Source organism: Carassius carassius, chromosome 15 (assembly GCF_963082965.1).
Source record: "Carassius carassius chromosome 15, fCarCar2.1, whole genome shotgun sequence".
Lineage (NCBI taxonomy): Eukaryota > Metazoa > Chordata > Actinopteri > Cypriniformes > Cyprinidae > Carassius > Carassius carassius.
This window is the reverse complement of record NC_081769.1, coordinates 21,349,721-21,374,008: the sequence shown is the minus strand read 5'-3', so window position 1 is coordinate 21,374,008 and position 24,288 is coordinate 21,349,721. Positions and strand designations below refer to the sequence as shown.

General features: G+C 37.2%; 1 protein-coding gene across 2 annotated transcripts in view; it reads right to left on the bottom strand.

The window, feature by feature from the left end:
* Positions 1 to 4,364: 4,364 nt before the first annotated feature.
* The window catches only part of mindy3 (MINDY lysine 48 deubiquitinase 3), a 41,339-nt gene continuing 21,415 nt past the window's right edge, over positions 4,365 to 24,288 (bottom strand). For both annotated transcript variants that reach the window (XM_059567951.1, XM_059567952.1), the window contains 5 exons: positions 16,642 to 16,714; positions 12,968 to 13,040; positions 10,693 to 10,780; positions 8,726 to 8,797; positions 4,365 to 5,275 (listed from right to left, as the gene is read on the bottom strand). In XM_059567951.1, the coding sequence (XP_059423934.1) occupies positions 5,126 to 5,275; positions 8,726 to 8,797; positions 10,693 to 10,780; positions 12,968 to 13,040; positions 16,642 to 16,714 (456 nt within the window). In that variant the 3' untranslated portion in view covers positions 4,365 to 5,125. The remainder of the gene's footprint in view (positions 5,276 to 8,725; positions 8,798 to 10,692; positions 10,781 to 12,967; positions 13,041 to 16,641; positions 16,715 to 24,288) is intronic.

Genomic DNA, 24,288 nt, shown 5'->3' with positions numbered 1-24,288 from the left:
AGTACCTCTGCACATAAACAATGCATGTCTGTTGAAAAAGTGCATTGCTATTTATTTGTTATTAAATTAATTTATTTTCACCAGATTGCCCTTCATTCAAGTCTTCGGTTTACCCACGCTCATAACATTAGTACAGAATCAGTTGTCCACAAGAACCAGTTTGGTTCAGACGTGCTGTGTTGTTCGGTAGCTTCACGCTGAATCACACATGCGTAGTATCATCAGCTCATTGGTTCTCAAATCGGACGTGTACAAAGGAAACGGTTCTCGGTTCAGTGTACTGGTGATCCAAAAACCAATGCAACCGGTTCTTGACTCAAGAACGAGAATCAGCTCATCGGTTCTCAAATCGGACGTGTCCGAAAGAAACGTTTCTCAGTGTACTGTAAATCGAACGATTCGTTCACAAATCAGACATCACTAGCAGGCGCTGAGCCTTGTTTACGAGCAGAGGAATGCACAAGCATGTGTCATGGCAGGCAGAACATACTTAGTAATCAAACATCATTGCGAATCATCTTAAACGCTGATGATTCAAGTAAAACAAGAGTGAATAAAAGAAGCATGTTCTTCTGAAAACAAAAGCAAAAGTATAGATCCAGTTAAAACAAATTCCACAGCTTCTCTGTTCACCATAAAGTACTCAACAGTAGAGCTAGCAAAACATGTCCTTACATAGCTTACTGCTGTTGAGATATAAAGTATATTTTTGGCCCACTCTCAGAGAAGCAGGTGAAATATATAAAAGCCTTCACAGCAGCGCATGCATCAGCCAGGTCTGAAGTGTTGCTCTGCTGTTCATTTTTGTGACCTGGTGAAGGCTGCATGGCGACAATCTTAGATATAGTGTTGTCTTTGCAACCTAGCACTAAAAGCATGATGATTCGATTCCATAGACGATAATGGGTTTAGTATTGGATTGTTGTCATTGCTCTGTCTGGTTTAATAAAACACACATTCACAGTCGTGAATGGATACCCGCTTCTCTTCTCAGAAATTACATATTTGGCTCAGCTGCCTCTGAAGGCTTTTTGTAAACAACGAGAAGAGTTAATTTCTAACAGACACAAAAAATAATAGATTAGGCATGGTCCATGTATTGTACTTTCATTCCAGGAGGAATGAGAGAGCTGGAGAACATTCTCTGAATTCCCCTCTAAAGCTCTGGGAGGCAGAGCCAGGCAGACTTTTATCACATTGGGATTTTAAAACAAGCCTCACAAGCTAAATCATGCAAAATATATGCAAAAATGGACAGACATATCATCAGGTGTCCTGTTAAATACACAGCAAATTCTGTTGCAGTATCAAAGCATCATTAACTTTGCACTTGCTTATACAGAATGGATAATCATTAAATATAAACCGGATTTTAACGACAGAAACTGCAAGTACTAAGTAAGGCAAGTACTGTGTGGGCTCACAGAAACTAGACAAGATTCCAAATCTTACATTATAACTTTGTTCTTTGGTATTATTACAAATACTGAAATGTATTGTTGTTTTTTTTTTTTTTAAAGTTAAATGATAACTAAAAAAAGTTGAACAATTTTTTCACTGTGACAACTTACTACCAGAAATGAGTGTAAAAATGACAAGAACAATTTTACTGGCCAAATAGTACACAAGCTCTAATAGAAGAATGAATGTAAATTCTTTAATAAAATGTATAAAATTGAAATTACTGCTTTTCAACCTTCATTCACTTCCATTTTACTCACCATAACCATTTTTATAGTTAATATTATAAATAAAATGAGTTAAAAGTCTAAATTATGGTTTGCAGTAATCAGTATTATGAAATTCCATTGAACTCCACTTCTATTAAAACCAGAATATTTATTTAATTCAGCCTGTGTGATAATTCTAGCTGTGAAAATGAACTCTTTGCTGAAATGTAGTGTGTTAGTCTACAGCATTTGATTTGCACCATACATCTTGCACGGAAATTTGATTAAAAGCTTTATCTTGGTCTCATCTGACTGCAAAATCCTCTTTGTGTTTTACTATTGTGCATTAATGGCAAACTCCAGATGTGCTTCAATTGGTTCTTGAGTAACTGCTTCTTTTGTTCTATCCTTTCATACAGGCCAGTGTTCTGTGAAGCACTTTATATGATAAACCAGTGAACTCTCAGTTACTAAAGCCTTTGAAAACAAACATTCTCCTCCTGCTCTTCTTCTTTTTTTTTACCTGAGGATCATATAAGCGAGTTTTGAGGGACAATATTTTCTACAATCATCCAAGTAGTTTGATATACTCTTACTGATAATTGAGCTTGATTCACATTTCACATACCGTTTACAGCCAACCTGTAGCTTATTATTAAAACTGAAAAACCATCAGCAAGAGGAAAATTTCCTGAGGTTCTATAAAAAATGATCATAGAGAACTTAAAGAAAATGGTTAAGGGTCCAGTTTCTATTCTAAGGATGCTGCTTTCTATTTTTATTTCAGTGATGTTTTTAATAAACCATCCCAAAATACACCCTCCTCCACATTTTTTGTTCATTTATAAAGATTCCTTGAACTTTTGTTCTGCCAAGAACTGATAAACTCTGGCTGTGCCATAAAAACCTCCATGTATTCATATTTCAGACAGACTTTAATATTAGTGTCATCTGAGAATAGAAGCACCTGTCAAACACCTGATGTTTATAATATCTCATCACAATATATACACTTGTCCCTGATTGGCTGGAGTGATATATGATCATGGTGAGCCATAACAGAATCTTCTACAGTGTGCACTTCACAATGTTTACAGAGCGATGACCACAGCGTCATCAACATTTACATAATTTTAGCTAAGATTGTTTATTATAATGATGCAATAAATGTCTGATAACTCCCAGCCGACCCAGTTCCAAATAACACTGTTAGAAGTAAAAAATTTAACAGACACTATGCAGACATAAGGGACCACAATAGGCATGCTCTGCATATAAAAGTCCTGTATCTTGTATTCTGCATCTTGTTTTTAATTTATTTTCTCTGCCATTGTATATTGCTTGTTTGATGTGACGCCAAGTTGTTTCGCTAGAAGCCTTATGAAAAATTTGGTTCCACTAAATGTCGCTTTTATTTCTTTCTGTAATAATGCAGAATGTAGACAAGTCACTTGAAAGATGTGTTCCATACCTCATATGCACCCTTAGTGGGAACGTTTTTAATTATCTGTTGGTTTGACCTTTACAGAGGAAACCAGAGCAGCTTGATCTGTGACCATGAGGATCATAGGACCACAACCATCATATTCTGAGACATCAAATTTATTGGATGGCAAGGTCTTTAACCCAACTTTGATTTAGGCGTCAGTAACTAGTCAAAACAAATACTGATACTGACCATTTGACACAAAATTTAATTGCCAAGTCAAAGAAAAAACAAAAGCCTGAAATCAAAACATTTCAATTTGTCAGTATTTGGCCTGGAGTATTAACATCTCCCTTTCAAAAGCTTAAGAAGGGATGGCTCAAAAGACAGAGTAAACTAAACAACTGATAACCGTTGCAACCAAGAAACGCAAAAAAAAATCACTAAAAGAACAATATAAAACAGTGGTTCTTAACCTTTTCGACTTAAAGGGTTAGTTCACCGAAAAATGAAAATTGTCATTAATCATTCACCCTCATGTCGTTCCAAACCTGTAAGACCTCCGTTCAACTTCAGAACACAGTTTAAGATATTTTAGCTCTCAGTCCCTCCATTGAAACTGTGTGTACGGTATACTGTCCATGTCCAGAAAGGTAATAAAAACATCTTCAAAGTAGTCCATGTGACATCAGAGGGTCAGTTAGAATTTTTTGAAGCATCAAAAATACATTTTGGTCCAAAAATAGCAAAAAACTACGACTTTATTTAGCATTGTCTTCTCTTTTGAGTCTGTTGTGAGCGAGTTCAAAACACTGCAGTTAAGTGATATCCGGTTTGCGAATGAATCACTCGATGTAACCAGATCTTCTCGAACCAGTTCAACAAATCGAACTGAATCGTTTAAAACTGTTTGCGTCTCCAATAAGCATTAATCCACAAATGACTTAAGCTTTTAACTTTTTTTAATGTGGCTGTCAGGAAGTGGAGCTTTCAAGTCACATGCAATATATATATATATATATTTTCTTTTTGTATCATAACATCATTACCATCCCATCTGCAGGTGTAGCCTAAAATTCCTTCCTAACGCAGCCGCTCTATGTCATACAGCTTCCCCTTCTGACAGCATAAGAAAACAAGAAAGACAGTCTGATTGACAAGATTAGTTTTTCTGTGATTTAAAAAAATAAAATGCTAGAACTTTTTTTGTGTGTGTTATATTTCAGCCAGGACCACATACACAAGACAAACACACTGTAGTCCAGACGTGATGAACAAAAGTGTTTATTTTAGTGAACCATTAGGATCAGAATAAATAAAGGGTGAGCGTTTGTCAGTGTTATTATTCTCTCTCATGCAGGGAATCCCTCCTGGAGGGTTGTTACTTCAAAGTTTAAATACTAAAATTGCCCGATTCTCCACTGTCGTTTGGTGCCCAGCATGGGGTTGTAGTGCATTCTTTAGTAAACCTGTTTAAACAGACTTCCTCTCAGGGCCGAGTGCTGCACAATATAGTGGCTCCTATGCTGACCACTGACAAACACAAATACTTTATGTCCAACCAGAACCTTTGGTCAAATGATCCCTTAAATATTTACAACTACTGACAATCAAACTTCCAAAAAACAAAACAATATATTAACAATTCCATAAATTAAGACTTATTTCAGACCAGTAAACAAAATCATGTTGAAAGTTAACAAAAATTATATGAACTCCTGCAAAGCAAATACATTTGGTATTCACACAAGATGACAACAGAAAGTAAAAAAAAAAAAAAAAAAGAAAAAAACTCCTGGGGCTTTAAACACAAATTTAGCCCAATAATCAAAGTAGTTGAGCTGTGTAAAAAGCAAACAGGATGCTTTGTGTGAGTGTCAGGCGAAGAGCATCGTCTCTCGTTTGAACTTCAGGTCTCGTGTTGGCCTTCTAAATGTAGTGCGGAGAGAGCAAGGAGTCCTAAGAGCGTTCCTGAAGTCAGCGGGCTGTGTAGCCAGAGGTTGATGGGTGAAAGGTGAGAGACAAAAGGTTAATTGAGGGAGGGCGACCTTTCTGTTGTCCACAGGAGCTCGATGTAGGGCCATTTGGTCTGTAGACAGCGCTTGACCGGGGTGTCGTCCGTACGTACCATGGGGTCCTCAAAACCCATGACCAAAGCAGTGCCCTCAACGTAACTCACCTGGCAGATAGAAACATAACGGGTGAACATGCAGCACATTTGTGTATGTACAATCACTTCCTTATCCTCTTAATAAAACCATGGGCTGTGTTTCTGGGAATGCCAATGTGTCTCACTCAGTATGAGTCTCATTACAGACCTGGCCTCTTGCTATGACATCATCAGGCATGAGACAGCCGATGACTTCCATATGGAGGGCATCATATTGCCAGGAAGGAATCTGCCCTTGACAAAGTGTCACAATAAACATTCGCCCTCATTTTGCTCTTTTGTTGTTGTAAATTGTGTTTAAAAACTAAAACCTGAAAATTCATTCATTTATATAAATGTGTGCTTCACAGGTTTTGTTGGTGCCAATAGTGAGCATGATTGGAGATCCACTGGCCAATCAACTTACTTTAGGCATTGCCTAATTCAACCCTGTCTTGAGCAAAAGCCATAAAGCTCCATGGCGCTCCCTCTGGTGGCAGCCACAAACATCTCTAAAACCAACATCATCAGCACATTATGCAGTGAGGCTCAGACATGCTAACAGCCAAAATGGCGCTGTCCAACCCATTGGGAATCAGATCACACACTCGCAAGACTCCACTTGTCATTTTTCTTCTAAATAGCCACCTAACCTCTGCTCAACCTTGTGTTTCAGCAAAAAAGTTGCTTTTGTCATTAACCAGAAAGTGTTCATTTGCTTTCCCAGAGTTGGGATGCTTTTTTGACTACAGAAATATGTAAGATTGATTTAAGACTGCAAAAGTAAAGGATGTTGAGTTGATCTCTTGAACTAAGTTTTCAAATCTGAACTTTCATGATCTGCAAACCACCTCGGCTCAGCTGGCTCTACTACAACCATTACTTCAATATTTCTCAAGCTGCCTATTTTACCAAACCCCATCAATCCCCATTACAGCTGTGCATTAGCTCTTGGCAGTAGAATGAAATGGAAGGAAAAGCGACATCCTCCAGCTGACTAGACTGTGATCAGTAACCAGTAACCAAGTCACAATAAAGCCCTGTATCTTGTTAGAAGGCACAGATTCATCATTACAGCCAGTCAACTGTGGTCGGGTGGACCAGCGGGTTCTCTGTGTTAGAACATGCCTTTTATAAAACTTGTCAACACTCTATGCATGTTTACTTGAAGTAATCCAAATATTTTCACTGGTCAGCCAGATTACATGTTATGAAGGTTTTTGGACTCTTTGGCTTTGACTCTTTTGGATAACAGTCTGCTGTTCGTTAGCTAGGCTTGGGTTCAGCTCATAGTCTATGCTTTAAAATAAACATTTCTTTATATTCAGACTAAAACAATTGCATGCATGCTCATAATCAGTCAGAGAATGTCAGCCTGACTACACATGGAGTCAAAGGCAGTGACTGAACAAGTACCACATCAAGAATTGACTGATCCTATATAAAGCTGATATAGACCTATATAACGTCACACTATAAATGAAAGAGTAAATAATATGCATAATTTCAGCAATGAAAATTTACTAAAATTTACTAAAACCAAATTTGAATAATTTAAAAATTTTAAATCAATTGTACATTTATAATCTAAAATACGATAAATTACTGCTATAGATAAAACTATATTGAATATTTTAAAGTTTACTGTCATTGTATTGAGTTTAGTGAATTATTATTATTTTATTATTTTAAGGGTAAAAAAATTGACAGATTTTTTTTATTTTTTGGGCAACCCATTCCATTAAGATTACCTCAACCCTAATAGTAGCTGAATTCAATCAAATGATCTGAAATATTTAACAAGGAATGAGCAATATTGTTAAAATCCTGTGAAAACCTGTGTATATATCCTAGCAAACATCTAATGAATGTATACTGAATTACAGTCAGTAGTAACACATTTTATAAATGAAGCTTTTTGTCAAGTATTCTTTATGTAGTACTTGTTATCGAATCATACTGACTGCAGAAAGAAAGTGGTCCAGAATGCACAAGTGATACGAAGAAGGAATGCTGGAGGAAGACGGAATGAGACGGCAGATCCCTTCGGATGATTATATGACTTGAACAGAAAGGCAGTCTGGGCTTTGGCTTCCAAGTGCCAGTATGATCTTTGTTAGAGCCAGAGGAGTTCTTCACCTTTTGCAAGGTGTTTGGTTCCTGAGAAAGGGCCCCTGTGAATATACGAGTGGCACAGAGGAAACCTGAACAACAAAGGCTGCACACTTTACTACTGCTGCTAATGCGTTTGCCAGAGTAATGAAGAGTAACCTGTGTCCTCAGGGGCCTGATGTGGCAGTTCCTACCCATTATCCCTAAAACTTCTGTCAATCTCCTTCTCACACACATGCACTTCCATTAAGTTCAGGGTCATACGCACACAGTGATCAATGAACGTACAAGGCAGTCAGGGATGGCATGTGTAAATGTCATTAGCACTCTTTACAGGGATGTGTATGGAATATGGGCAATGGTTCACAATGGTCAGAAAAAGCACTAACAGTAGCAATATAGAGAACATGAGATGAGAATAAGCACCTGGAACAACATCAGAGTGAATATTAAAAGTATATAAGCAGTCTTTGTTTCAATAGTTTTTTAAATACTTATTTTAACTACCAAAACAAACAAGCTATTGTTCCAAATGCTTGTGTGTAAACAAAATAAAATTAATTTAAAAAAAGGAAATATAGATAAAATAAACTGTTACAGCCTAAAAAATTATAGCATAGTTATCATACTTTTAATTTGACAACTAAAATGTGAACAGCATCAAAAATATTAAAGTCAATAATTCAGTTGCATATTGCATATTTAAAGCACATTTAAAAATGTACTCAGGTTTTGCCAGTTTAATATTGGAGACACGTGAGAACCAACAGAGATCATTTTTAACATTTCCTTTTGTGCTCCACAGAAGAAAGAAAATCTCATTTTGGTTGGAATGACATAAGAGAAAATGATGACAACTTAATTATTCCTGTTGCTATAATAGCTGAAACTAAAATGTATTAAAATGAAACCATAATATAAAACTGAATGATGACTAACAAAACCACAAAAGAAGCTAAAATGAAATTTAAAGTCAAATTGAAAATAATATTACACTAAAATGCATTTGACCATGTGTCTTTTAAATGATGAAAATCATCTTGACCGGTTTGACTTTGTATAAACACAAATCTAAATACAGAGAGAACCGAGAGCCTGAGACATTAGTCCAGTGAAACGGTTTCAGATTTTTGTGGCTTCAATATACTCTGGCCAGTCTCGAAAGCTGTCGACACTCACAGTAATGACTTGGAAGGCTTGTCAGAGATCATAGTGGTGTGGGCCATTGGACGGGGTGGCTCACAGACTCCACCTCCCAGGTATCAGACAGGATAAGACTGACCCACCAAGGCTTTCCATGCCAGCCGAGGCAATATGTGCTATTAAGGTGTGCTTGGGCATTACAAAATGAGCATGAGTGTGCCTTACCTTCTCATTGTGGTTGGACTGCTTCAGGCCATTATAGTGATGCACAGGAAATGAGTCTGGGATCACAGAATCCTGAAAAAAAGAGACGACACGTGTCAGTGCAGACATGTACATCATCGGGTCTGTAGAACATCAGCAAACAGCTCTATGTGTCCTTATTCACTGTGACATATACTGCCTAGATCGGACTCCATCCATAGGATGCCAGAAAAACATTTCCGTGAGTTAAGACAACTTAACCAAAACGTCCAATTCCAGTTTAAACACATCAAAGCACACTCCATAAACTTGGACAAGAGAGTCTAAAACAATGGTTCAGTGAATGGTTTTATATGTAAAGACTTACTCAAGACTGACAGCAAACTGGAATAGATTGCTTTAAGTCTAAAGCAATCACATACACCCCCCCCCATGCCGCTGCTGAAAAGACCTGATTGCAAACTGGTTCCAGGGCTCTGCAGACCAACTCGAACCAGCAGCAAAACCCAAGCACAGAGTCTTGACCGGAGCCAAATACCTCTGTCTAGCCCCCATACCGCATGCCTGCCTCGCTGCCAAAACTACAACAGCGGACTGTGTGTGCCGGTGTTTGAGTGGGCCTGAAATAGGGTTAGAGTATTTGATTTGATGGTAAATTGAGGCCTTTTTGCCTGTATCCCTAAAGCCCTAATCTATTTAACACAGAGCAGTGGAGCTGCAAGTCCATGCCAACTATAACCGTCAGCTTCTCCCTCCACCTCTCTCTCTCTCTCTCTCTCTCTCTCTCTCTCTGAGGGGCTACATGTACATAGATTTAATCTGGGGCTGATTGTAGGTTTATTTGAACTTAATGAAAAAAAACAGTAAGAAAAAGCAAACAATGTTGAGCAAGAGCAAGAATCAAGGGAGAGCAAAAAAAGACAGCAGGATAGCCATGATAGGATAGGTAGCTGTGTTTAGTGAGCTGCCTAGCTGTCTACTGCCTTCATAGGCAGCACCCTAACCAATGTAACTCATAACTGACAGATTTTAAACTCATTACAAAGGCAGCCCCTCTGTACACCACAAATACTCAACTCACAGCTGATACAGATACTGATTCAATAGAGTTTGATGTTAGCATGTTACTAATGGCATGATAACCTAATAAGGTCTATAAAAAAATAAAAAACTATTTATATAGCGCACATACAGAAATTGGGTATATATAACACTGGGGCTGTGAATCAATGCAAAAAAACAAACAAATAAACAAATCTAACATTAAAACTAACGTGGAAACAAAATAAAGGAAAACATTTTGAACATTTTTATAAAGTACTATGAAGGCCAAGCTCATTGTTATCCAGTAAGATACCTCTATTAATTTATTATCAGAGATGCAAACAGGTAAGGGGGAAAAAAAGATGAGAAAGTTTCACAGATCAGGGACAAGATACTTGCTTTACGTGCTCATTTGTAGTTACTTTAAGGTGTTTTAAAAAAAGAAAAAAATTAAATCATGCATTTTTAACATTTAATAGACCAAAACTGCCTTGTGCTTTCATTTATAATTTACTATCAACAATTACAGAAACATGCTCAATCTCATAACAATCCTTTGATGGTTAATGCTAACAATCGTGACATAAACCATAACATGACATAAAACAAGAGAAGCCTGTAAATTAACTACAGGAGGTGGGGTGGGGGTGGGGGGGTGGGGGACTAAAAGAAAAAATATTTTATTATATTCATAATTGACATTTCTCTTCTCATTCTTTTTTATTTTATTTTATTTATTTTTTTATGAATTTACAGACATTTATTCCGGGATTGCAGTCACCAACAAGGGTACATACAATGTCCGCTTTTTTCTATATATATCCACAAGTAGGGAGACACTTTCTGATTGTATAAAAGTCTAGTGAGCGGTCCACTCATGCAGGATTTTGATCTTGGTAAACATGTTTAATCATGAAAGAGAGAAATGATACATGTATTATTACCTGGTCAGGAAAGAACTCCTGCAGAAACTGGCCTAACAGAATTATTCCCAACCTCTCTGGATCCAGCTTACTCTTCATCAGATTCACACTGAGAGAGAGAGAGAGAGAGAGAGAGAGAGAGAAAGAGAGAGAGAGAGAGAGAGAGAGACAGAGGGGGGGGGGGGGGGGGGGCATGAAAGGTGTAGCTCATTGTGTGCGCATGTTGCATGTTTTCAGCATTTATTGCTCATTGGCATCCTTCAGCAGTGAAGTGTGTTGTCTGAGGCAGTCGTCAAAATGAGCTATAATCATGAATTATGATCAGATACTAAACATAACAGTGAGTAATGCTTGGAATCTGACTAATATTGTTTTAAAAACGGGGCAGACTTTTCCTTTTAAAGTCATACAGCGAGACTGATAACATTACTAACTCTCTCCCACACAAACTCTGTAATCAGAGGATGATAAATGCTTTCTTATGTGATCACAGGTCACTTTAACATACACATAAAAATTGGCAATTGCCAAAACACTGATTATGTTGTATGTAATTTCAGAAGAGGCCAAAAGAGTCTTCAGACTTCATCGACACTTGACTTAACTGCTTTGACAGAATAGGGTGCTGTGCAAAAACAAACACATGACCTAAACTTTATTCTGTCAATTTAACTTTCATATAACAAACCCTTTGAAAGGCTGAAGTTGTCTTTCAAGCTGTCAAAGGCTGATGTAAGAAAGCAGGTGGTTTAAAATTGCTCAGATTTCAGCGAGAATCTCTTTAAGAGGTGAAGGTTTCAAAGGGACTATGGTGAGTGGCTTTAAACAGGCTTTACATGGTAGGTTGGGACTTAACTCGCTATTCCTCTTCATTGCTCTACAAGAGTAATGAGTCTGTTTGAATGGCATGTGAACCCAAATTGTGCAAACAGAGGGATCATAGCTGGTTTAGCATGCACAAACCTCTTTAGATCACTTTATGACAAACACAAATGTCACATTGATGTGTTAGAAATAAAAGACATATAATATTTGCTGTACATGAATAAAAATAATATACTATATTGTATCATACACACTTCCATTAAAGAGTTTGGGGTTGGTAAGATGTTTTTCATGTTTTTGAAACATGATTTTTACGCTCTTATTATTGTCAATGAAAAGTGCTGTTCTACTGAATGCTTTTTTCAGTATTCTTTGAGGAATACAATGTAAAAAAATTGAATTTGTTCGAAACCAAAATCTTTTAGAAACATTAACTGTCACTTCTGGCAATTTAATGCATCCTTATGGGGCGTTTACACCAGACGCGACTTGCCCGAATAAACTGTGCTATTTGCATATAGTTGGACGCTTGAACATTTTGAGTTTACTGGCTTCATTCGTGCATGAAATTCTCTTCATTTGGACGTGAAATTCAGTTCACAGTGGAAGCAAATTTGCCTCATGGGAGGGGCTTCTGATCAGTTCATGCAGCATTGTGATATCAACAACCATTTATTCTGATAATTTTCGAAATATTACTGTTATCGTGCCATGAAATGTTGTTTTAAAACGTATTTAAGGCGAGAATGTAGCTGTTTTAAACTCAAATATGCTGTTTATTTATAAAGACAATGCCTATTTAAAAATGTGTTTCGCCATTTTCAGAGACAATCAGCTCCACGTGATCAAGGGGAAGCTCAGAGCAGCCTCAACTCAGCTAGTCCTTCTGACATTTGCCGCTGGCTCTGATGTCTCTTTAGTGGTCAAACATAAAATGGAATTAGTTTTGGGTAAATATAACAGGTAATCTTTGGTCTTTATTCAATTAATCTACTAATATGTTAAAATGAAAATAAAAAGAGGAAATACTTTTTGATATAATATTTCGTTGTACTGTAATTTAGGCTACATAGGCCTACACAGTTCCCTGAACTACATTTCTGCGGCTTTTGTGTTTAAATGAAAATGAAAGGAGGCAGTGGTGTTTTTTTGTTCAAGGTGTGTGTTAGGTTTCAAACGCCCGAAGCGTTCAATTTGCGCCGCAGGATGTTTATCGCATCTTTGCATTGACTTAACATGTAAATCATTTGTGCTTAATGCTTCATTTGCGTCTGGTGTGAATGCACGATTACAAATAGGTATTACTTTCAGAAAACAAAAACAAAAAAAACTTGAATTTGAAATGTTCAAATTTGAAATGTCCAGTAAATATTTATTGGGGAATAATTACTGTATTACTTTAAAAAATATAACTGTACTCTATTAAAATAATATTAACATTAAAACATTACTGTAACACACACAAACTTACTAGTCTGGCTCAGAGACAAGATCCAACGCTTTCATAACATCTTCAAGCAGTGTGTCTGGAATGAACCCATTATCTGAAGATGAGGGAACAAGAAGAGAGGCAGATGGTTAGCGCTTCTGAGAGTCTTGATCAGCACCCACACCACTGGTGTCTTATGCCCAATATAAAACACGAGTTTCAGCTCTCTAATTGAAGCCATTCTGCCGACCACGCACACATATGCACATAAACACGCTAAGACAACGGCTGATAAATGAGTGCTGTATGTTGTTTTTTCTCCTCTCTGGTCTCCAAGTGTCAGACAGGATGTTTGCAGAGCAGCTGGTATGCTGACTCTTTTCCATTTGCTATAAAATGAACTCTCTGCTTAAACTTCCCTGCAATGACTGGATTAAGAACAATAAATATCTGTACCACATCATGAAATTAGATACACATGGGTGTTTTGAATAATGCATTAGAAACTTTGGCTAAAATAGCTTCTATAATACTGTCATAAAAAGGTATACGCAAAATATTACTTCTGCAATGTGATACATTTCTGAGTGAAAGTATATTCAGTGAGAAATGATGTGGGGTGGCACAATCCATCAGGGTTTAACTGGATCATTATCGTCAACTTAATTTATTGCCCAATATATACATTTTTTCATAACTGCATAACCTTGGTGGATGAATTTTACACAAGGTATGAAAATTATTTCTCTTTAAAACAATGCCCTGATTAATATTAAGGCAAAGGGCATTTATTTGGAAAGTAAACAGGGTTAATTTGATTTCATGTCGCTTTATTATTTTATCTACATAACCAGACTGTAAGATGCACGTTTTTCTTTTTCTTTTTTGGACCAATGAAATGCATGTGAAAGATCTAATTTAATGCCTAAACTGTCTGTGTTTGGAGTCGATATAAACACATTCGAAGTGCGGGTAACTGAAATTGAACTAAAATAAACAGACACTCATGCACACACGCATGCAAACACGCACACCGAGTATTGTTCTTATTAACGCGAGGAACAGGAATGTTGTTTATGACGTTAAAAGGCAAAAAAGATGCCAAACAAGAACATCTAATCTTGTTTTTGATGACAATTTGAGTGTGTGCTGTAAATTAGACGCTTTAAATCAAAACTTTAGAAGAAAACTTAATGTTCTCACAGTGACACATTCAGTGATACACACACAAACCTCTTCTACCTGACAGATATACCTGCTCCAGGTTCTCATTTCTTCCAGCAAACACCCCCTCTTCCTATTCTCTATATTATCATCAGGAGTCTAAGATTTAGAGTCTAAGACTTTTGATTTAGAGGAAAAAGTAGGGTAGAAAAATATAACTTCATGCAACAGACTCTGGGAAAAAAAAACAAACAGGATATATAGGCAAAGATATACTGCACTGCATATGACTAAAGGAGCATCAGTGGTTTGTTCATAAAGCTACACTGCTGACTTTGCCATTGGAGCACAGTGACTATCTTAAATGATAAAATATTCATCCGAGACTTTCCTCCCCACAAATCCTCACCAGAACTGCTCACACATAAAACACTGTTGGCTGTTAATCATATATAGGACATTCAGTTGGAAAACACTACAATAGAGAAAGTAATCAGTGAGTTTGTTATAAATATCTGAAAAATGATCGAAATGGAGTCGTCTACATAATATTCAAAAGTTTGTAGTTTTTAATTTAAATTCATTTAATACTTATATTCACTAAAATATCAACATTGGTAATAAGAAATATTCCTTGAGCACCTTTCCTTTTATCATGTGATACTAAACACTAAAGTAATGGCTGCTGTCAAGTGAGTTTGCCATCACAGGAATTTATACAATAAGTAAGGAATAACTGACGACGGGATGTATAATAATTAGAAAAATAACGCACACCCAAGGTGGTGATGCGGCCACTACGCGAAGTGGAGGTTCTAAAGTCTTTCTGGAATTTTTTATTTATTTATTTCGCTACATTATATTTTTCAGCAGCGAGAGGATACAACTGCTCTTTTTAAGTAAACTCACTATAAAAAGATAAACGCACAGACACGAATACACGCAACATCCATTTCTCTCTTGAATAGGCAATATTTGAGAAAATGGTTTAGCGATTTCTAATTATTGGGCGGTTTAATCTATGGCAGTTATCGCCCTGATCAGACATATGGTGTGGCACTATCATGCAGTCTGTAATGATATGACGTTGGCAAATATTAGCGATTTTTTTCTAAAATTTCTTTTAGTAACATGACCATTAATATGAACTCACAATTGAATGTAACATAAAACAAATGATTACTTGTCGTTAAAATCTTTATTTATGCCAAAAAAGCTTACATTTATGTGTCTTTTTGTTCACTGTAGCAGCCATGTCGTCGCTCCAGTTTTATATCCCTCCATATCCTCCGTGGGACTCGAGACCGGTGGGTTGAGCAGGTGTCGCTCATTTCCAATCACTCCCCCGGCCTCGCTTCTGTTCCCACGTCTCTCGGCCCCATGTCTCTCGTCACAGAAGGGCTCTGATCTGGCCCTTCCCCTTACCCCTACCCCTCCAACCAAAAGAGAATCGAGACACCCCTACCCCTCTTTTTCACGCGTTCATGTGATGGGGTAGGAAAGAGGAAGGGCTAAGGGGTAGAATTGGGATTGGGCCTTAAATTAGAAGTTATTTTTTAAAGTCTAATAAATGTTCAAATTGCTAGCTCTCAAATATACTTTAATGTCGAATGACTATAGTCAATGTTTAAATATTGCAAATCTTATAGTGAAATAAGTATTTAAATCATCAGTACTGGCATTCAGTCATAAAAAAAGACGCCATTAAACAAATATTTAAAAAAAAAATATATCGGCTTTATATTGTTTGTACATAAATTTGAAGATTGAATATGAAATTATTGCTATATAAAAGTATATTTGAAAAGATTTAATGCTAGGTGGGATTAATAGCGATTAATTTCAGAAAAATTTAAACAAACCAAAAAATAAAGGGTTTCAGCCTCATGAAGACCTGAGGGGTGTTTTTTATTATTAGTTTAATTACATTTCGGAGCTATACTACCCCTCTATTATACTTTGGGAATTGTGGTTAATATATCAGGATCTCTGATAAAGATCAGCACTTCATATGTTCAGGTTTGGCTTGTCAGCTGAAGCATGTTTAAACTGTGGCAGTGAAACTGTATTTTGGTGGATGTGAGGGAGTGTGCGAGTGTGTAGTCTGGTCTTTATGACTGATGTCTGGCTGTGTAGAGATACTGTGGGAGAGTCATCAAAAAGAATGGAGGGCTTTAACCTTAAGCCTAAAAATGTAGCCCCCAAACTACATAACTGATCCACACACACACTTAGAATTCCATGTAGAAGAAAATTACCACTCTTATATCCCACTAAAATAACGCCTTCGTATCAGATCAAATGTTGCCTTTTCTTTCTCATTTCCTATTTCCTCAGTTACAGAAAGTATAAACAAACACAGTAAGCGTAGGATCTTTGCACTGCCTGCTAAGCTGCAGAGACAATAAACGTGCTCTGGCTTTTGTGGAGCTAAAGCTCATATTCCTCTCAGTGAACGACAAGTTGACTCAGCTGCACTGGTTGAGTTGACATTGAGTTTCTTCAGTCTCTTTTTCAGGCTCACAAACATACTCAATAGATGAAATTCTTACCTTCCGGGTCAAAGGTCTGGAAGACTCTTCTAGCCTGCTCTGAAGGAGACTCGGGGGCCACCAAAGCCATCTCCTAGAAAGAGAAGGAAATATTAATAAATAGAAAAGACAGTTATGGCATGGGCCATCCCATTTTTGAGATGCTAAAAAATTCCTATTTCAACAGTTTACAGATATAGAGATTATGATAAGTCATTCATAAGTTAATTTATTTTTCTGAGGATGAGGGAGAGCTGACCTCATATGACCTTGAGCGGAGTCTCTTTGAGAAGGCACTTTGCAACAGATGATGCAATGTGCTTTAAGAGCCCTTGCAGAAATATATGACAATAAAATCTGAAAATGTTTATATGAACTGTACTGGCGTCGATTTGTTTGTGTGTGTGTTTGCAAAAGGACTGAGTGTGTGATAAGGTTTGGGTGTGTGCGTGTATGCCTGTATAACTGATCAAGAGATAAACTCATAAATGTCAAAACTGTCCTTCCATCAAGCAATCTCACAGATCTTTTAATGAAAACAGTCTTCTATCTCTCTCCCACAAGCGCAAAACTCACAAACAGGCTGCGAACTTTGCTGATTAATAGAAAACAAACCAAGATCCATGTGTGTTTGTTCATGTTTGAGTTACAGCGGGATCACTGCCCCATCAATGTGTTGCCGGAGGGACTTGGGACAACAAAACACATCTGTATGTGTGTAAAAACAACTCGAGCTGGAAAATATGCAGAGTCAGCATGCACAGCTGAATCACGTAAAGCTAAAAACAGTTCACAACAGTGAGTTTTCCATCACAACATTCCAATATCATTCAGAGTGCCATTTAGCCTCATATAGGAATCAAGCTTTATAACTATAACATTTTGGGAAGCATAGGTGCATTTGAATATTCTACATAGGGCTGGGGTTATATGAAAAAAAAAATCTCTCTCGATATCGGTCAAAATGTTTATGATATTCAATTTATCTCATTACGTTTGCATAAAAAAAAAAAAAAAAAAAAAAAAAAAAAAAAACAGTTATCACTTACTAGGGTTGTGTACTGAAACCCGGTGCCAATATGGCAATATGTTACCTATGGAACCAGTATGCACTGAACCGAATCAGAACACAGATTTCGGTGCCTCTTAAATGCCTAAGCGATCGATTAAAATATTTGTCCTGGTTCTCTGAAATATACACAAGAAGCATGGGCATCGCTAGGCTTTTTTAGCGGGGCTATAGCATTTAGCTCCATAAACTGTACACAAATTCACGATCGCCTCAGAGTCAGTCCCCTTACATTTTATATAAAAATGGCGGCAGACCTGTCTCCTCCCCGTTTTTCAGTGCGCTCTTCAATCCGTGGTGGAGCAGCGCGAGCGAACTCAGACAAAAACAGAGGACACGGTGCGTTTATCAACAGATTGTTAGAATACCTGTATCTGTGCAGTTCTTTGTCATAAATACAGTTTACAAAAGGTCACGAGGGAGCAATTGGTTTCCTATCTACTGTAAAGTTTTTGATATGTTCACCGCTCATCACACCACAGCTGTTTCCTCCAGCAACAATCTAGCCCTTAACACATATGAACGCATAATTACACTTATTTAAATTTACTTAATTTAATTATACGTACTCTATACATAAACTACTGTGCAAAAGTCTTAGGCACGTAAGTATTTTCACCCCAAAGAATGGTGTTCTGCCAGTTATTTAAATATTTTTCAGTAGTGTGTCAGTAGAAAATATCAGTCTAGATTTCCAAACATTTTGCCATTAATTTTAATAATCATCTAGTGAGATTTTCGAATGCACAAGCAGTCTGACAACAGCCTTCTGACCTGATTTCTGAAATAATAAGAAATACAAATTTTATCTGTTGGACTCAGAATACCTTGGCACACCCTGGCAACCACCACTCAGGTTTTCTTCAGAAAATCTAAAAGTCTGGTTAAATATGAAGTGAAAATATGAAGCAATCGAAAAGAACAAACATTAGCAATGAACATAGAAACATGGTCATGGAAGAGTGAATATAAACACAGGTTGTATACTTTCACAGTATGGTTTCAGTGTAACACTCACAAATATCTCCTCTTATTTCAAAGAACAAATATACAGCTCACAGTAACACCAAGAAAGAGGGACAGAGCAACAGAGGAGATAAAATGAGAAAGAAAAAATAGTAGATGACAAGGAGAAGTTGCAGCTGGATACTGCTTGTCTTAATACCACAATCTGAGCTAGTACTCCACACAATCAAACCGGACCTTTGCACAGTCTAATGGCAGGTAGTCAAAATGAAATTAAACTTTCAGAGCTCTTGCCTGAGGGCATGTGGAGTCATAAACCTTCATTCCTGAAGAAATGAAAAAGATTTGTTCATTTTAATGTATAGCAGTCGCTCAAAGCTCAGCAGTGGTGAGAGACTGAGAGAAAAATGGACAAGTGCTTAATTATAAAAGCCAGAAGTTTCAATAGGCAAGTCATCTGCCATGAACTCTGAAGGAGTTCATCTGCTTCTTAAACATGGATCAAACAATCTGACAGACTCAAAAGTAGCATTTCATTATTTTAAAACCCATATGATTTTCTTTCTTCTGTGAAGCACAAAGGACAAGGTAAAAAATAATAATTAGGGGTTAATATTTAATTAATTAAATTTAAATTATTATTATTATAAAATTCAATTTATTATTTAATAAATTAAATAAAATATTAATTAATTTGTTTGCCGATCTAAAGTCAATTTATGTTTTTTTTGTAGAGTAACAGAACTTTAAAATAAGTTTTAAAATGTCTTCCATTATATTACACTGAAAAAAAGTCTTTACTATTGGCTTTTGATTAATTTAAGGCATTCTTGCTGCAAATTAATATTGTAACTTATACAGGGAAACTTTTAACTTCATATACCGTACATTACAAATAAAGAAAATTTAAAAATAAATGAAAATGAACAACAATTTATGCAATTTATTTCTATTTGTTTAACAGAAATTAATTGACCCATCCAAACACTGCTTTGTGAATATCAGCTAAAGTAATCAGAATATCTTTTACATATTTAAATGTATTCTTTTAATCATTAAGACTAATAACTTGAGGCCAATAACTGCTCACTTTTTTTTTTTTTTTTTTTTATGTTCCACTTATCATAGACATTCAGACCAGTTTGGAATGACATGAGGGTAAGCAAACTGCCTTTTCATTGCATTGCATAAAGAAGATATAGACAAAGGCCAGTCATTGTGGAGAATGTCAATGAAGCAGAATGATGATTGGTTAGAAATCACAACATGCTTGCAAACATCATCCTTTTTTTGTGCGTGTGCACTGACATCAAGTATATCAGTCATGACACGTTTGTGCACATAATCCCTCCACATTACCTTTCTCACACACAAACATGTACTGTGGCTCCATGCTAATAGCAAATGAGTGCATGTCTAGTTATAAAGTCTGACCCCTGGTGACAAAAACAACATGCTGATCCGCTGATGTTAACATTGTGGCTTCACAACAACACAACCAGTCCTGTAATCAACCCTGCTGAGTCAGCGTTTCCCTGTCTCTCTCTCTCTCTCTCTCTCACACACACTCTCTAATAGAGGGGAATTACAGAGCAGTGTGCCGAGTTAAGACTTTAGCTCGAGGCAGGATGGTTCTGTGCGATGAGTGATCTGACCCAGATGGACTATTGGAGCCACACTGAAGTCAGATTCTCCACACACCTGATATCATGGACAGTTTTGGGGACACAAACAAAGTAAAGCCTCATTTATTGACCAAAAAAGCAACATGGTCTAAAATGGTATTAAATTACACATAGTAAAGGGCAAATCTAGTCATACAGATGTTTTCAGCCAAGTGCCTTCAGCATTTCTGTCTGGGCAATGGTAGCATTCCCAATTGCAGCCCGAGCACTTAGATACAGTGATATTATATATGGCTGTTTATCAACAGGCTCAGTGAGCATAATTTTTCAACATATCTGTAAAGCAGAGTCACATGTTAAGAATCCTGAATCTGGCTTTCATTAGTTTCTAGACCCAAATACATGCGCGTGCACACACGCGCCGTAGAAGGCAACAGTTGGAGGCCATAGATGGAGATCAGAGAGGTGACACACACACAGGAGCGAGTAAAGCCAATAGATGCTGATGACTGAGCTTCAAAAATGTCCTTGACACTGTACACAAATGTCATGAACGCTAAAACAGAATCCCTTTACCAGCATTTACAGGCAATGGTTGAAAATGTGAAAGAAAAATGTGAAAGAAAAAGTACTTTACTTATACAAGTCAGCAAGCTGGAGTAAAATAATGTCATAAAAAGATAAAGAAAGAGACCTCATCCTCAACTCTAAGAAAGTCATAGGATTAAACAATGTATCAAATCTGTGATAAGGAGAGTCCGATGCAGATGACAGATGAGACGAAAAGAGTGTGCTTGACTGTTTTTAGAAAGCTTAGAATAAAAACTGTTTAACCTTAAAAGGTGATGTGAGATTGTACATTAGACTGAACGTGTTTTTTACACTCCTGTCATCTACACAAACCCCAGGCCAGCCTGATACATTCCAGCTCTAGTGAGGTAAAAATCATAAGGTGAAATCCAGATCAGAATCATCAGCGGATTTTATCTTGGCCCATCTCCATTTCACAACTTAACTCTAGCAGAATCAAAAGGGACATTCATGTGGACACAGATCTTTTTTTTGTTAGTTTTAGGTGACCTGATCTTCAACTTTATACGCAGTGCAGCAACTATCAGTGAAAGTGCAGACAATGACGTGTTGCTCATGAAAAAAAACCTAACGAACAAAAATAAATAAATAAATAAAAACATACATACAGCCCAAGCACTAAAGTCTGTCAATTTAATCCGATTGGTCTTGCAGGAAGGATTGGTATCTCTGATAGAGTCTGGTTTAGGTGCAAAGGTTCAAGGGTTTTGAGGTGAAAATGCATTCATGGAGGTCCTCTCAGCAGTCAAACTCTGAACAACAAGCACAGTGTTTAACCAACATCAAAGCAGCAGCAACAGTTACATAGTCACATTACCAATTACAGCAACCAGTAGAGCCCGACCGATATGGATTTTTGGGGGCCGATGCCGATGCCGATATTAACTCGAAAAGAGCCGATTTATAAGCCGATATTTTGATTTTAAAAATAATCTGGATATTAGACCCATTTCCTATAAACTGCATTTACCCAACATTCAATAGCAAAATATCTGCCTGTTCTATGTATGTGGGCTGTATAAACCATTTTCCAGAATGGACTATGTTAAAAAAAAGCCTTAGATTACAGTCTCAATGACTAAACAATTGCACATCAAAAGTATATATTTTTTAATGATCAAAAAACAGTCTGGTTTTAAACATTTAACACTTTTATACTTTCTTCCAGTTGAAGCTGGTTTTAACAGTCTGTGTGTTTACTGTAAATAAATTATAATACTAAAGTTAAAGTATTTGCAGAAGTAGTCCCACACTTTGCTGCTACAGCATTCACCTTTTCAGCCATCTGTAGGCAGAAAGAGAGAAGGAGAAAGAATAAGCATGTGTATTAATAATATCACCATGTATCATTACTCATGTCATCATTAGAATTATAATAATAATAAACTGGGATCTCCTACATAGGCAAAAATGAGAAATATATATATATTTTTATTTGTCAAGCAATAGGTATTACCTACTTATATTTAACAATATTATTTCAACATTTTCCTGTTATGTCTGTAAAGCTGCTTTGAAACAATATGTAAAAAAAAAAAAAAAGCGCTTGTTCAGCTCACATTTATTTACATGTCCCCTCTGGTTTAATCATTTCTGACGCACCTACTGTAGTTACTGTAACTACACTATATTTGCTCTCACAGACACATTCACAACAGACCCGTATATCTTCTCCTCTTCTCTTTGTGCAGTCTGAATCAAAACATCGTCTTGCCTACTATTACCGGAAGATTACGGAATCAATTCGAAGTTGAATGGTTAACGTTAGTGTCATGAACACACCGCTGTCAATTTTGAGAAGAACCACCTTCAAACAAGTTAATAGCAAGCATTTAAGGGGCCTGCTAAAAAGGAAGCTATTAGCGTTAGAGTAACGTAACCAGCCTGAATTCACCAAATTGTTCTCTGGACCTGAGGGTAGCCTCTTCTTCCTTGCTTCTCTCTTAATTCTCATCAGCAGGACTAGCGCTATCGCTCGCTTCTTACAACGGGACAGATACATGTTTGCTGCTGACCGAAAGGAGGAAGAACAGACTATGAAAGAGCTCCCGCTAAACGTTTTTAAAACTCCGCCTATGCCATAGCGCAGCGCAAATCGCGTTGTATCTGAAGGGCAACGCTGAGCCCAGCGGCAAGCGCCGTGCATACCGCGTACTGTGTGAAAGGCCCAATTACGCGGTCATTATGTGGGAAACACACCACAATAGAATAAGAATAAGTTAAACGCTAACGTTATAGTTTGACCTCCTATTAATGTTCGCGCTCTTCCACTGATAAACATGGTATTAGCTTTGTGGCTAATCTAATATAGCAATGCATTAGCGGCTGTAAGTGATGTTACAGAATATTTAGAAGTAATAATGATAGGACCGTTAGCTAGAACTACCACACAGTTTTTATATACAGGGTATGAACTAAATCTACAATCATTTCACATGACGAACGAAAGACTCACCGTCAAAACAGTTGATCGCTTTCTTCTGTAGTGGACTTCTGGCGCTGTTGTTAACTCTGGAGCTGCAGAGCTCCCTCTGGTGGGCACACTATGCAACACTCATAACATGAGTGAAGCATGAGACTCTGTTTCTCATGTTTCATCGGCCGTTATAAATGCCGATGCCGATTTAAATGCAATTAGCTTATATCGGCCGATAATATCGGCCGGCCGATATATCGGTCGGGCTCTAGCAACCAGACCACTGTAACTCAAACTACAGGTAGATCTGCTCCTCTGAAGTTCTCCACGACAGAGAAAATGTCACCAGCATCAGACAGCAGTGGTTTAGACACCTGATACTTCAGAGCTGGCTGGGTCACTGACTAGACTATCACATCCACTCTTTACTCTCTCTGGCATCTCACTCTTAAAGTTGAGGTCTGTCCGTTTCTACATTTAACACTATCTCCACATCTCCTTGTCATTCTCTCTGTGTCTACATCTTTTGTTGGTGAAGTATTCCCTGTACAGGCGTCAGTGTTAGTGAGAGGCTGCTGAAGAGGCCATTGTTGTGGGTTAAGAGAAGATGTGAGGCCCTGCATGTATTACGAGCCCCATGGGTATAACGTAGTGCGTGTATGTTTGTCCATGCAGCCATGTATAGCCTTGACAGAGATAAAAAAATTCAACACAAGGCCGTCTAATAATCCTGCTGTCATTCATGTTAATTCAAACAACATTAGAGGGAAAAATATTTTAATTAGGTTTCTTATTCTTAATTAATCGCTAAATGTTTACTGTCCATTTCTACATTTAACACTATCTCCACATCTCCTTGTCATTCTCTCTGTGTCTACATCTTTTGTTGGTGAAGTATTCCCTGTACAGGCGTCAGTGTTAGTGAGAGGCTGCTGAAGAGGCCATTGTTGTGGGTTAAGAGAAGATGTGAGGCCCTGCATGTATTACGAGCCCCATGGGTA